Source organism: Geotrypetes seraphini, chromosome 2, assembly GCF_902459505.1.
Source record: "Geotrypetes seraphini chromosome 2, aGeoSer1.1, whole genome shotgun sequence".
Taxonomy (NCBI): domain Eukaryota; kingdom Metazoa; phylum Chordata; class Amphibia; order Gymnophiona; family Dermophiidae; genus Geotrypetes; species Geotrypetes seraphini.
In genome coordinates, this window is record NC_047085.1 from 500879354 (window position 1) to 500895212 (window position 15859).

At 46.6% G+C, this 15859-nt stretch overlaps 1 protein-coding gene across 4 annotated transcripts in view; it reads left to right on the top strand.

Moving 5' to 3' along the window:
* Positions 1–15859, top strand: part of NOS3 (nitric oxide synthase 3) — a 195057-nt gene that overhangs the window by 112661 nt on the left and 66537 nt on the right. For all 4 annotated transcript variants that reach the window (XM_033932081.1, XM_033932083.1, XM_033932085.1 and 1 more), the window contains 2 exons: positions 238–354; positions 5336–5510. In XM_033932081.1, the coding sequence (XP_033787972.1) occupies positions 238–354; positions 5336–5510 (292 nt within the window). The remainder of the gene's footprint in view (positions 1–237; positions 355–5335; positions 5511–15859) is intronic.

The window sequence follows — 15859 nt, forward strand, 5'->3', positions numbered from 1 at the left end:
AGTAAAGTGGGGGGGGCTCCCCAACAAAACCCCCCGTAGGAGCCCCTAAAAACTGTCATTTTCTTTGGCGCACGCCTCCGTCTTGCGCTCAGTTGTCGGCGCGCGACTTTGTCTTCCGCGGTTTTGTCTATGAACCATAATATCACTATAATTGCACTGTTCTCATTTTGCCTTGGGGGACGATGAAGTAAAGAGATCCAGCCTGCTGAACGACGAGCCCTTATTTTCACATTGCAGGAGCTACAAGGTTCGCTTCAACAGCGTATCGCAGACAGACCTGCTGGTTACGTCGTGGAAACGGAAGAGGAAAGAATCCAGCAACACGGACAGTGCAGGACCCCTGGGAACACTCAGGTACTAGAGTACTCAGCGTTACAGACAGCGCGGAACTCCTGGGTACTAGAGTCAGTGGCATAGTAAAGGGGGGAAGCGGGGGGGCAGTCCGCCCCAGGCGCCCTCTTGGTGAGGGCACCGGCACCTGTCATCTCCATGCTTCGTGCATGCGCCCATTCCCTTCCTTCATACTTCTTTAATTTTCAGGGCGCGAGCAACATCACGAACTTGCTGCCCGCGTCGGTGTCGGCTCTTTCCGATGTCACTTCTGGGTTCCGCACCTAGGAAATGATGTCAGAGGGAGCTGACATGACGCGGGCAGCAAGTTCGTGATGCCGCTCGCGCCGGGAATATTAAAGAGGTACGGGGCAAGGGAAGGGGGTGTGTGTGTGGCGGGGGAGGGTCAGAAAAGAGCAGGGGGCAAGAAAGGTGGGGTGGGACACCACCGCCCTAGGCACCATTCACACTCGCTACGCCACTCTCCCGAAATACAGAGAGTGTGAGATCCCCAGACAATCGCAGATACTGTAGCATCCCAAAATTCAAAGAGCATAAGGCTCAATATTCAGCCCATGGCGGTCAGTAGTTTTTAAGCCACTGACAGCCGCAGCCTGAATATAACCCAGAAATTCAATGCTGGAATGCGTCTGGGCTAGGGTAAATCCAGAAAAGGGAAAGTCGTGAGGCAAAGGATGTCGAGCACTCAGCGATGGGTTATTCCAAAGTGTACTTTATCGGAGAACAGCGCTGTATCAAACAAGTGGACGCGACACTGGCAGCGTTTCGGCCATCCTGCCTTTGTCAAGAGTCTCTAATAGCTGTTCTGTCTTCTTATAAATGCTTTTGTGGGGACACAAACAACACGTGTGCATCAAACGTGGCTATTAGAGACTCTTGACAAACGCTGCCAGTGTCGCGTCCACTTGTTTGATACAGCGCTGTTCTCCGATAAAGTACGCTTTGGAATAACTCATCGCTGAGGGCTCGACATCCTTTGCCTCACGACTTCCGCTTTTCTGGATTCGCCATCGTTGAGATCCATACCCGGCTCTCGTTTTGAGCGCCTCTGGGCTAGGGTTGCCAGGTTTTCTCATTTAAAAAAAAAAAAGAGGACACCGGGCCCTGCCCTGTTCCACCCCCTAGCCTCATGCCAATCTGCCCCACGCCATCCCCAGCCCTGCTCCCACACAAATCACCCTGAGCTCGGGGCTGCATCTGGCGGACCTCTTATCGGGTGTATTAGTATGTATGCTATGGTTATTTTCCCCAAATGGCTGTATTGTTTACAAACTCTGCCTTTATATTTGAAATCTAAAGATATTAAGTATTTGCACAGATTATTGACCCGCTTTTGTTGTGGGGGGGGAAAGATGGCTAAATTAAATTTCTCAACTCTTTTGCTTAAACTGGTGTCATGGAAGCCTGGGGATACCGGACATTAAACTTTATAATATGGCGTGTCTTGTAAGACATTTGAGAGATTGGTTTAATGCCACCGATTATTTCTCTGTAACATTTCTGGCATGAGCAGCAACCTCCAAGCTGCTGTCACACTAGCTTCGACTCTTCCTCTGACATCACTTCATAGGCACAGGTCCAGGAAGTGATGTCGGAGGAAGAGCCGAAGCCGGCACTACAGCAGGTTTAGGGGGGTTGCTGCTCACGCCAGGAACATTACAGAGGTACGGGAGAAGGCGAGCAGTGGGCACACATGGCAGTGGGGGAGGGGGAGGAGCGGGGTAGGACAGAGATGAGGACGGGTGCCTATGCCCTCACCAAGACAGTGCTCAAGGCACACCACCCCCACAACCCTCTTTACTATGCTATTGCATCTTCTTTGTGTTTTTGCAAAACAGCAGATGGAGGATAGAAACACAGAGATATGGTTCTTTGAGATTGTCTGGTAGGATTTATTGTTTTAGAAATGCCTTTATTTTTTTCTTTTTTATTTTGTATAGGGCTATAGGCGGTCTATAAAGATTTTTTTAAAACATAAACATACCCTCTATGAAGCTGCTTCCCTAGGCAGCTGGTCAGTCTTGCCTAGTAGATGAGGCAGCCCTTTCTCCACCCTCATTTTGGAGCCCTTTCTCCACCCTCATTTTGGATGGTGGGGGGAGGGAATGGCAACTCATCCCTCACCTCGGGCAGCAGATTGCCTTGATCTGCCCCTGCTCACCACCTAAAGTGAAAGAAGTTGTATTTTTTTGTGTGTTAATCACTGTGCCAACATATTATTTCAATAAATAATTAGTTTAAAATAGAAAATTTAATAAATTATTTTTATGATGAACAGTGCTGTGAGTGCCCTTTGTCTCCTGCACAGATGAAACCGCTAAGAGAACAAATATGGGACCATCATGCCACCTTTCCATCCCACTGGATGTACAATCTTGTTCTGGATGTTTCTATAAAAGCATAAAACACTACTAGTATGTTTTATGTGAATTTAAAAATTCATAACACTTATCTGCTGTATCTTGATGAGGCTAGTAGTGTTGAAGAATGTGGCTTCTAAGCCAGTGTTTTTCAACCTTTTTACACCTATGGACCGGCAGAAATAAAATAATTATTCTGTGGACCGGCAGTTGAAGAACACGGGGCTAAGTCGTGGGCCAGACCCTGCCCATCTCTACCCAATCTCCACCCCAGACCCCGCCCCCATAATAGTACTAATTGCACCTTGCACGTCCCGTGCCTCATCTGGAAGCCTTCCCTCTGACGTTGCAACGTCAGAGAGAAGGCTTCCGGTTCAGGCGCAGGATGCCCGTAGGAGCCACTGCCTGTGGCTTTGTGCACTGAATCAGTTAGGAAGAGGGAGCTGGCTCGAAGATAACGCCGCATTGATCGCACCGTGGACCGGCGGTTGAAGAACACTGTTTTGGGCCTGATGCACGTGCTAGCCCTGTGGACCGGCAGGAAATTTCTGTGGACCGGCACTGGTCCATGAACCGGTGGTTGAAGAACACTGTTCTAAGCAGTCCAGCAGGAGATCTGTTGTTTTATTTACTTTTGCTTCTAAGTGATTCGTGCTGAAGTTTCAAGTTTATTAAAAATTTGATAAAACACTAATCATAAATTCTAAGGGGCTCATAATTGAAAGAGAAATACGTCCAAAAACTGGCCTAAGTCGGCACTTGGACGAACTTTTCTCAAAAACGTCCAAGTGCTGATACTAAAAACAGGTTTTGGACGTATTTCTAAACGACCTAGGCCTTCATAGTGCCGCTGAACGACCAAAGCTAAACGGGGCGTTTCGGGAGGAGTGTCGAGGGCGGGAGTTGGGTGGGACGTGTTCCAGCTTAGACTTAGTCGTACAGCATGTATAACCAAGTTATACAGCTCATGATCGATGGAACTTGGACGTTGTGACTTAGACCATGTAAAACATGGTCTAAGTCACAAAAACCCGCCTAAACTCACCAGATAAGACTGCAAACACATAAAACAAACCCCCACACACTACCCCAGTGATCACTGACCCCCCCCTCTACCCCCATAAAAATATTAATCACATCTTTAAAATTCAGCCTCCAGACCATCATCACCTGGCCGCCTGGCATAGGAAAGCCTAGTCATCCAGGACAAAGGCGGTTTAAGTCATCTTGGGGGTGGGTTAGGGACCCATAGAGAGGAGGACCCATGCCCATAAACTCCTGTAATCGCTGCATTGATACTTAAACATGTGCATTCCCCTATATACTCCCAAAACCCTTTTTTACTAGCATATAAGTGACTCCTGAAGCCATAAGGGCTATTGGGGTGGTACATAAGTGGGTCTAGGGGATTCTGGAGGTGGTTTGGGGGCTCACCATAACCTATAAGGGAGCTATAGTGAGGAGAAGACATGGCACCCTTTTTGTGAAGTTCACAGCAGTGCCCTGTAAGGTACCCCACTATTTAGGTGCCATGTCTGGGTGTGCAGTCCATCACTTTGCAGACCCCTCCCACGTCCAACAGGGCTTGTTCTAGGCGTTTTGGACTTGGACGGAAAGTTGGACGAAAATGTGGTATAAAGATGGACGATTTAGCGGCTTGGGCGATCAGATCGGCAGGACGTATAATTAGACGATTTTTGAAACGAAAAAAAAGTTGCACTTATTTTTCGAAAATGTGTCTTAAGCTGTTTTTTACTTTGGACGACTTGCGAGATGGACGTAAACGGACTTAGACGTCCCTTTCGATTGTGCCCCTCCATGTGTTTTACAATAAAAAATTTAAAAAGAGGTCCAGTTAACAAACTATTAATGACATAACATTACTTATATGAAACAATAGGATAGTGGGGAGAAATACAATTTGAAAGAAAGAGAGAACAATTAAGGATAATAACATAGGGAAAGGGAAAAAATAAAATTTTTTGTATTGAAAATGAGCTAGAAAAGTCCCATAGACCAATTAACAATCAGGTGCGTCTTTAAATAAAAAGCTTTTGAGGCCACTCTTGAATTTTATCCAAATTCTGTTCAGACCTTAAATATGATGGTAACGAATTCCATATTGTTGGGGCTATCGTTGCAAAAGAAGAAGTCCTACAGGTACTAATAATTTTTAGGGATGGGACATGAAGAAGATGCTGTGATGCAGATCTTAATGTTCTCGGAGGATCATGTGGCATTGGATATTTATGGATAAAAGTGGGTTCCTTGGTTTTCATAGTTTTGAAAGAGATTAAACAATTTTGTAAGTGATACGGTGATGGATAGGTAGCCAATAAGTAACATGAAAGTGACTCGTGCTCATAAAGTGTAAATAGCTTGGCTGCTCTTTATTTAGATCCAAGTTTCATCCAAACGGGCTTGCTCATGAGGAGATTAAACTAAAACAAAATAAATGTGAATTAAAATAAAATAAAATGACGTAAGATCACTATTAAAGGTAGAAAAAACCCAAGCCATGCAGTGACATCTTCCCACCTACATACTATAAATATAATATTCCCCATATTTGATATTTTTTTTATATACTCCTATTAATATTCTGTATTTTTTTTGTGTAACAGGTTCTCGGTGTTCGGCCTCGGATCCCGTGCCTACCTCCATTTCTGCGCCTTTGCCCATGCCGTGGACACGCGCCTGGAGGAGCTAGGTGGAGAGCGCATCCAGGAAATGGGGGAGGGGGACGAGCTGTGCGGCCAGGAGGAAACCTTCCGCATCTGGGCAAAGAGCGTTTTCAAGGTGAGAACCAGGGGGGGGGAGTGAATTCCTGGCCACCACATAAAGGTGTGTTTAAGAGGGCAGGTAGGTGTCTGCTTAGGTCCTGTTTCACAAAGGTGCCTAGGGTGACAATTCGGTAAAGGAAGCCAAAAGTTAAGAACCAAGATGCAGTGTGCTAAGCCAGCGGCGTAGCAAGGGTGAGAGGCGCCCCTATCCCACCCTCCCACCTCCACGCGCTCCTTCCCTGCCCCTCTCCTGCCGCACGGGCGCTGCTTCGCTTCCCCCATGCCTCTGTAACGTTCCTGGTGCGAGCAGCAACCAACCCCCAAGCTGCTGTCGTGCCAGCATCGGCTCTTCCTCTGACATCACTTCCTGGTCCAGGAAGTGACATCAGAGGGAAGCGGTGCCCGCGTGGCAGGAGGGGACGGGGAAGGAACATGTGGAGGTGTGGGGGTGGGCGGAGAAGAGCGCAGGGGAGGGGTGGCACCGCCCTGGGCGCCTCTCACCCTCACTAGGGTTACCAGACATCTGGATTTCCCCAGACATGTCCTCCTTTTTGAGGACATGTTCTAGGGGTACGGATGGCTTTTCAAAACTCGGCACTTTATCCGGATTTTGAAAAGCCTCAATTGTGTCGGGCAGGAGGCAATCTGCACAGATGCCGTGCGATGCCTGTGTGCGCATGACATCATCGTGTGTTACCCGCGCATGCGCGGATTGCCTCCTGCCCAACCAAAGCAGACAGCAGGAGGTGGAGCTAGGGCGGGACTGGGGCGGAGATGGGCAGGACTGGGGGGCGGGTCTAGGGAGTCCGGATTTTATAATTGCAAAATCTGTCAACCCTAACCCTTACTATGCAACTGTTAGATTTCAAATGACGTGAGGATAAGTTAACATAATTGAATTGGCCACTACCTAATAATAATAATAATTTTTATTTTTGTATACCGCCATACCTGAAAGTTCTAGGCGGTTTACAACAATCGAATGCAAATACATACAGTGCAATATAAACCGTACAAATGCTGGAGGCTGGAGGTGTTGCCGTACAATGAGAAATTGGAGAAACCGGGCCTCTTCTCCCTTGAAAAGAGGAGACTGAGAGGGGACTTGATCGAAACGTTTAAAATACTGAAGGGAATAGACTTAGTAGATAGAGACAGACTTTTCACCCTTTCCAAGGTAGGGAGAACGAGAGGGCACTCTCTAAAGTTGAAAGGGGATAGATTCCGTACAAACATAAGGAAATTCTTCTTCACCCAGAGAGTGATGGAAAACTGGACCGCTCTTCCAGAATCTGTTATAGGGGAAAACACACTTCAGGGTTTCAAGACAAAGTTGGACAAGCTCCTGCTAAACTGGAATGTACGCAGGTGAGGCTGGACTTATTTAGAGCACTGGTCTTTGACCTGAGGGCCACCGCGTGAGCAGACCACTGGGCAGGATAGACCACTGGTCTGACCCAGCAGCGGCAATTCTTATACTCTTATCAGATTTGAAGTTCTGAAGGACCTACCTGATAAAAGTTGACTATGTTGAGAAGTAAGAACAATTTAAGGATAGTAATGAATTAAGAAACAATATTAGGATCCTGGCTTGTTAAATAGATAGGATTTTATCTGTTTTCTAAAGTCTAGATAGGAGGAAGCGTCTAAAGCAATTTTAGCAAACCCAAGTATTCATTTTGGCCGACTGAAAAGAAAAAGTTTCGTCAGCCGTAAACCTGAAGTCATTATGCCGTTGTATAGATCCATGGTGAGACCGCACCTGGAGTACTGTGTGCAATTCTGGAGGCCGCATTACCGTAAGGATGTGCTGAGACTGGAATCGGTCCAGAGAATGGTCACCCGGATGGTCTCGGGACTCAAGGATCTCCCATACGAGGAGCGGCTCTACTCACTCGAGGAACATAGAGAGAGGGGAGATATGATCGAGACATTCAAGTATCTCACGGGCCGCATCGAGGTGGAAGAAGACATCTTCTTTTTCAAGGGTCCCGCAGCAACAAGGGGGCATCCGTGGAAAATCAGGGGCGGGGAAACTGCACAGTGACACTAGGAAGTTCTTCTTCACTGAAAGGGTGGTTGATCGCTGGATCAGTCTTCCACTTCAGGTCATTGAGGCCAGCAGCGTGCCAGGCTTTAAGGCCAAATGGGATAGACATGTGGGATCTATTCGCAGAGTCACGTAGGGAGGGTCATTGGGGTGGGCAGACTAGATGGGCCGTGGCCCTTATCTGCCGTCTATTTCTATGTTTCTTCCCTTATATGGCATCTTCTCTCCTTCTATGCCCCTTCCAGAAACTGTATGCCTCCCCTTCCATCTCTCCTTTCACCCCCATTGGTCTGGCATCTCTCTCCTCTCCTTCCCTCTCCCACAACTCTCCTCTGCAATCCCTTTCCCTTTTTTCCCTCATTTTCCTTTTCTGCATCTATCTAGATTACATCTGCATCTATCTAGATTTTTTACTGTCTACCTAAAGCTTACCACCTCTTTCCCTCACCCCTACAGTGTTTCCCTAATTCAATCCTTTTCTCCCCATCATGTGCCCTCCTTATTTATCCTCTCCTTCCATCATGTACCCTCTTTCTCCAACCCTTCCATCTAGTACCTTCTCTCTCTGTCCACTTCCATCCAGCGTCTGCTCCCCTCTTTCTCTTCTCCCATTTCCTTCCTGCATTTGCTCCCTTATCTCTCCCATCTGCACTTCCATCCAGCATAGGCTCCCCACTACCATCCAATGTCTGCCCTTTCTCTCGCCATCCACCCCTCTTCAATCAGCATCTGTCCCCTTTCTCTCCCTCCAATATCCTTCCCCCTTATGTCTCTCCCCTTTCTCTGTACATCAATTCTATCAGCACCACCCTTCCATACCACCCTGCCCCCTTTCTTTCCCTCCACCACTCTTCCATTCCAGCAATCCTGCTCCTTTCTCTCCCTTCATGTAGCAAAGTCCCACAATGATTGTAGCTGCCAGCTGCCAGTCCACCCCACTCCGACGTACTTGCTCTGGAGCGGACTCAGCAGCTGCATGCTGGAAGGTCCCGCGATGACTCGTCTGCTGACTCTGCTCCAGAAGAAGTAAGTTATGTCAGAGGGGGTGGACCCGGCAGATGCAGGAAGTCGTGGCAAAGTCCCGCAATGACTGCATCTGCCGGGTCCACCCCCTCCGACGTAACTTACTTCTTCAGGCGCAGAGCCAGCAGACGAGTCAGCGCGGGACCTTCCTGCACGGCTGCCGACTCTGCTGCAGAGAAAGTAAGTCAGAGGTAACGTGACCATTTATTTTTTTCATGAAAAGGGGACATCTATTAATTGACTGTATCCTTTCTTTCATTTCTTTCTTTCTGCACTCAAGCCCAACAATGGTCCCTTTCTATTACATCCCTCCTTCCTTCCCATGTCCTTAGTGCCCCCAGTGCCCCCGTCCTGTGTCCATGGTGCCCCCAGTGCCTCCGTCCCGTGTCCATGGTGCCCCCCAGTGCCTCCGTCTCGTGTCCATGGTGACCCCATTGCCTCCTTCCTTTGTCCATAGTGCCCCAAGTGCCCCCATCCTGCGTCCTTAGTGCCCCAGTGCCTCCGTCTTGTGTCCATGGTGCCCCCAGTGTCTCCGTCTTGTGTCCATAGTGCCCCCGTCTTGTGTCCTTAGTGCCCCCAGTGCCTCCGTCCTGTGCCCTTAGTGCCCCCAGTGCCTCCTTCTTATGTCCCCCCCACTACCTTCCAGATTTTGGCCACCCCCCAAAGCCAGCCTGCCTGTCTACCTATCTCCCTCCCTCCCTGCCGCGCTAAAGCCAGCCAGCTTGCCTGCCTACATCCTGCCCTCCCTGCCGCGGAAAAAAAAAAAAGCGCGTCTCCCCTTCCTTTTCCCCGGTCCGCGCCTGCAATCTTACCTCCCCCCGCTGACAATAAGTTTTTCTGACGTCAATTCTGACGTCGGAGAGGACGTTCCGGGCCAGCCAATCACTGCCTGGCTGGCCCGGAACGTCCTCTCCAACGTCAGAATTGACGTCAGAAAGACTTCTTGTCGGTGGAGGGAGGTAGGATTGTAGCGGCGCGGCCGGGAGAAAGGAAGGGCAGGAGGACCCGGACCTGGTCGGCTGTGCACCCCCCCAAGCCATGCACCCGGGGCGGACGCCCCCTCCCCCCCTTGGTATGCCACTTTATACTGCAGTACCTTAGGAGTTCTATGTGGTTTACAAAAGAAAACTGAAACAGCGAAAATAAAAAGAAATGACCTAGAAATTACAAAAATTTCTTAAATAGGTAGGTATTCAATAATTTCGTGAACTGCCAGTAAGAGACAGAGCTAACAGATTTACAAACTCTTTATCACAAGACGCTGCCTGAAAAGATAGGAGTCGTTGAAAATAGCTTTATATGGTATATATGGCATATATAGATCATAGGAGGTCCTATGATCTGATCATTGAATATGTTATGATATGCTCACCTCCGTTCCTCAGTGAGAAGTGTACATAAATTTCAGATGGAAACGTCACTTAATTGATAATGATTGCTCAGTGATCTCTGTTAGTATTGATGCGAAACAGAATTAAAGTAGTAGCTATTTTTCAGCACATTTAAGGAATTCTTAAAAGTTCTTACATATAAACATCGTGTTACACCTTTATTTCTATACAGCTTAATTTGGGCAAGTTGGAATTCTAGGTCTAATGTTCTTTGACATCTGTGCAGAGAGGATGGCAGGTGACCAGCACCACTGCCCTACGCATGCTGTTTTGATACTGGAAGTAAGGAACATGGTGCACCAGAGTAGAAGAAGCCCGAGTACCGCCTTTCCACCTGATCCTGAAAACCTTTTCTGGAGCCCCAGACTCACGAGGCGAGGCAGTGACGCACCTGCTGACATAGTTAGGGACTCCCCACCCCCATGACAAACACTCTCAGGGCGGGCAACAAAGCAAAACCCCTGCTCCCCGCCCTCTCCACCGCTCACACTATCTTGCCACCCTTCCTGCGCTCCTGCCGTGTGAAAATAAGATAGAAGGGCAGCAGATTTTCACTGGGCTGTGATTGTCCTCTACCCCTGTGTTCTCCACTCCGTTCCCACTCCTTCTCCTCCCCTCTTTTTTGAGGTGTGGCTCATTTCCCTGACACACTTCCGCCCTTTCTGATAGATCCAGAGGGGAAGCTTCCCACCAACAGTTCTGTAAACACAGTGCCAGCGCACTCTCCCTACTCACTCCACCCCGTTCAAGATTTTCACTTTTTTTTTTTCTTTCCAGAGTCCTTTTGATGTGCTTAAACATTTTTTTAAAATGAGATTCCTTCACCCTTGCCTCCCTGAATCAAAAATTGGAGATGGATATGTCATTGTCAGGAGTCCCTCCCTCCATCCCCCCCCCAACCTCAGAGGTTTTTGGCAACAGTCATCTTGAGCCCCAGAGAGAATCAGGAATAAATAGTCAGCCATTGACAGATAGGATATTTTTGGGTTGCTTCTGCCATTATCCCCAGATATTCGATTCCATGCCATATCTGGACACTATCGTGTTTCCCTAAAAATAAAACAGTGTCTTATATTAATTTTGAGCCCAAAAAATGCACTAGGGCTTATTTTCGAGGTAGGTCTTATTTTTTTCATGTACATGATCATCTCTCCCTTCCTCTCCTTCACCCCAATTCTTCCTCTTTCCTTTCTCTCCCCCACATGTGCAGCATCTTTCCTCCCCTCTCACCCATCCCCTTGTGCCTTCCCTCTGCAGCATCTTTCTATCCCTCCTTCCCTCCCATCTCTTCCCTTGTGCAGCAGAAGCCTTGCACAGCTTCTATCCCTCCCTTCTGTGCAGCAGAACCCTTGAGCAGCCCCCCGCCGTGCAGACGAACCTCCGCTGATCCTTCCATCTCTCCCTCCCAGCCAAACCCCGCTGACTGTGAGACCTACATACCTCCTTCCAAAGATCAGCGTCAGAAATACTCTAAACAGGCTGCTCCGCAGCCTTCTCCCGCCGGGGTTTTCCGTGTGCTGCATTACTGATGACATCATCAGTGATGCGGCAGAGGGAATGCCTCGGCAGGAGAAGGCCGTGAAGCAGCCTGTTTAGAGTGCTGCCAATGCTGCTCTTTGTAGGTCTTGCAGTCAGAGGGTTGGCGGGGTTCGAACGGGAGGAAGAGATGGAAAGATGGGAGGGTCAGCGGGGGTTCATCTGTACAGTGGGGGCAGGGGAAAACACTGCTGCCGGCGAATCCAGGGACATTCGGGTTAGGCTTCCGGGGACTAGGGCTTACTTTTGGGGTAGGGCTTACATTAAGACCTACCCCGAAAATCATGCTAGGGCTTATTTTCAGGGTAGATCTTATTTTTTGGGAAACACAGTAGTATTGAATATTTGGGCATATATGAGAAACTTTTTGAATTTTGCTTCTTTGCATACAGCAATACATACTTTTCTTATTTCATAAGTCGACTGCTGTAATTCAGTTTATGCAGGTTTATCAGCATCCTAGATTATATAACATAACATAAATTTTTATTTATATACCGCAAAAGTCTTTCGGTTTGAGGCAGTTTACAGGAAAAATGGCTGAGGAGAATTAGCGAGCTTCAGCAATGGAGAGAAAGAGGTTAAGCAGGGTTTTATAAGGAAGGAGAAGAGCCAGTGAGTCGGGAGTATTTTCATGGAAAATTTAAGGTGGGTTGTCCTTTTTGGGAAAGAGGAGCGTTTTTAGGAGCTTTCTGAAGTGCATGTAGGAGGTTGATGTTCTGACCAGTTGGCTCAATTTGGGATCTTTGGAGGCTGCTTGGTAGGGTAGGAGTCTGTTGATGAATCTCTTATGGGTGCATCCTTTAATTGAGGGGAAGGCCAAGAATGATTGAGGTCAAGAAGATCATCCTAGTCTGGCAAATGTAAACTGATTGGTGAGGTATTTGGGCAGTAGTCCGTACAGAGCTTTGTTGAAGAGACATCCGAAATTTGAAAAGTACTCAGCTCTCAATTTTCAGTCAATTAAGTTTTTGGTAGAAAGGTGTGTTGTGATTGAATTTTTTCAGGTTGAATATGAGTCTTAACTGCGGTGTTTTGGATAACGCTTCATTTCTGGAAGTGTTTGCATAATCCAGCTAGGTAAATGATGTTGCAACAATCTAGGATGCTTAGGACTAGTGTTTGGACTAGGAGTTTGAAAGGCGCCTGGCCAGAGTATTTTCTGATGGATCTGAGTTTCCAGAGTATGTTGAATTCTTTGCGTGTGACATGGTTGACTTGGGCCGACATGATACACGTCCAGGATTCTGATTGTAGAAGAGATGGGGGAAGTTGATTCCCCTTATGGTTATGGAGTTTATTAAAGAATTGGTGGCTGTGGCTAAGAAGAATTTTGTTTTCTCGGTGTTCAGTTTTAATTTGAAGTGGATCATCCAATTTTCTATTGTGGACGGGATGGTGTCTATTCTGTGTATTTCTGTGGGCGTCAGGCATGTGGCAGGGAGGACGATTGTACCATTGTCGGTGTAGCTGTAATGGGAGACGTTTAGACTACTGAGTTGTTCTCCTAGGGAAGCAAGGTAGAAGTTGAAGAGCAAGGGCGACAATGGGGAACCTTGTGGGATGCCACAGTTGCTGGTCCATGCCTAGATAGTGTGTCCCCCAAACTTGACTTGGTAGCTGTGAGATTTCAGGAAGCCCTTGAACCAGTTCAATACATTTCCTGATAGACCGTAGGCGCCTAAGCAGGATAGCAGCAGGTCATGATCCACAAGTTCGAAAATGCTGCTGAGGTCCAGTTGAAGGACGAGCGCATTTAGACCATTGCTTAGTAGATTATATAGATCAGTGAAAATAATGCAGTTTCCGTCTCAGTACTGAATGACTGTCTGAAGCCCAATTGGGAGTCATGGAGTAGTTGAAAGTGTTCTAGGTGATTCATCAATTGAATTTGTACTACTTCCAACATTAGCTTTATGAAAAGTGGGATTAATGTGATGGGTCTGTAGTTGTGAGGTCGAGAAGTGGCACTTTTTTTGTTTTTTATATACTCGAATATAAACCTACCCAAATCTAAACCGAGGTTTATATTCAAATGCCCTACCTTGCACACAGCTCTCCTTCTCTCCCCCTTTCCTTCCTGCCCAGCTCTGCACCCAGCCCCCAATTCCCACTGCAGGCCTGCCTTAAGCCCTGGTGGTCCAGCAATGAGCCAGGACAGGAGTGATCCTTCCCGCATCCTGTCCTGGCCGACTCTAAACCAACCCACCTCCCAAACCCCTCTATACTTTACCTTTAAAGCCCTGGTTGTCTAGCATTGAAGTGGGGGCAGGAGCAATCTTCCTACGCTCCTGCCCCCTGCAGAGCCACAATCAAAAATGGCTGCCGCGAGTTCCCATGGTCCAGTGGTGGGCCATTGGGGGCAGAAGCACTGCCCCTTGATGGCATCTGGGAAAATGGCTGCCACGACTTCCCAGAGCAGCTTATGGTACTATACGAGCATCTCTGGCCTACTTAAATTGTTCTGAATATTGGTCCCTTTGAATATTGACCCCTTAGTTTTCAATTTACACACACTGAATATTCATATTGGCATAGAGTCTGCCTAAGAGGCAAATTGGCTTACCCTGACCAGTGCTATGGTTTGAGGATATAGCTGGGGCTCAGAGCCCTCATGTAGATGGAGCTCCTTCTTCCTGCACACAGAAGAGTGAATTTGCTGGGTGCCTGGGCATTTAGAGGGAAGATGCTATGAAGGAGATGAGGAGCAAAACCAGCCCTACAACATTTTCAGACATTTATCCCACCCCTAAAGGATCTGCGTTTTTGTTAAACCCTACCACATCCTAAGCCAGTGTCGTGAATCAGCAAAGACACTGTGCTTGAGAACTGGGATAATGGTCCTGGAGTAGAAATGTGAGACGTATCAAGATTGAATTATGCTCTTGCCAACCAACACAATGTAGTCTTGTCAACCCACTTAATTCTTACTGACCTTTCACATTAGCAATCACAAATTTTCTCTTTCAACGAGGAAAAGGATCTCACCTTCTTATATTCACAGTGTCTACTTAACAGGGTCAACTTTTCATTCACAGGTCCAAAACACATTGTGTTTCTTACATTTTGAAGTGAAAAAGTGTTCGGACGTGCATATTACTTTTATCTATTCAATATTTTCAAAAGCCAGCACTTAGCCACCCATATAGAATTATGATCCCTGACAAGAAATGAAATGAATAGGACTCTACTAACTAGAATATATTACAGGGATATTTTATCCTGTCTTCCAAATAAGCAAACACAGCAAATCTCTGTTAACATACCAGGACTGGAGTTTATCTACAACTGGAAATTGTTCCATATCAGTAGTCTGTAGAGTATAAAGGAACAGTTTCCAGTGTCCACACTAAACAAATACTAAATGTGCTTTTTATCTGCAAGCTATGTACCGCTTCTCAAAGTTTGGAAACTTGCAACTGTTTTTCCTGTGGATAGAATTTTGCTTGGAAAATGCATGTATGGATTGAGAAATACAAGCTAGAGGGGGGGGGTGGTGCAAAGAAGATACTAAGAAGTAAATTTAAAACACAATGTGTAATTAAACTGTGGAATTTGTTGCTAGAGAATATGGTGAAAGCAGTTAGCTTAGCAGAGTTTAAAAAAAGGGTTGAATAATTTCCTAAATGAAAGCTCATAAGCCATTGTCAAGATGGGCTTGGGAAAAATCCACTGCTGATTCTAGCATAGGCAGCATTAAATCTGTTATTTTGGGGGATTTTGCCGGTGACAACATCAAATTTATACTGCGCCAAAGAAAGTTCTGGCAATCTACTTCTGTATTCTGCCACAAAAACTTGATGATGTTCATCAAAACGCTAGGACTCGAATATGAGTCAATGGCACCTATCATACTGCTCTAGAAAACACTACTTGCTTCAGATAACCTGGTCATCTTTGTTTCTCATCAACGAGCAATTAAACGTATGATTAAAGTTTTAGCAAAACTGTTAGAGCCTTCTTCCTTGAACATTTTAATTCATCCCCTTGTTATTTCATGCATAGATTACTGCAATGTCCTCCTCAAAGGCATTACAAAAAAGGAAATAAGAAGACTTCAAATAGTACAAAACACTGCCGTAAAAATCATATTCAACACAAAAAAGTATGACCATGTCACTCCCCTTCTACAGAAAGCTCACTGGCTTCCAATAGAACATAGGATCACCTACAAAATTATTTTATTTATTTTTAAAATCAAAGCAAATAACCAACCTGAATTTATAAACAATTTACTTATTCCGTATAATCAAACTAGGACGTTAAGGTCCACAGCTCACAACCTTCTTACTATTGTCTCGCTGAAATATATCAGTATAATGAGGGCTACAATTTTCTCCGTTAGTGCCCCCTCTCTTTGGAACA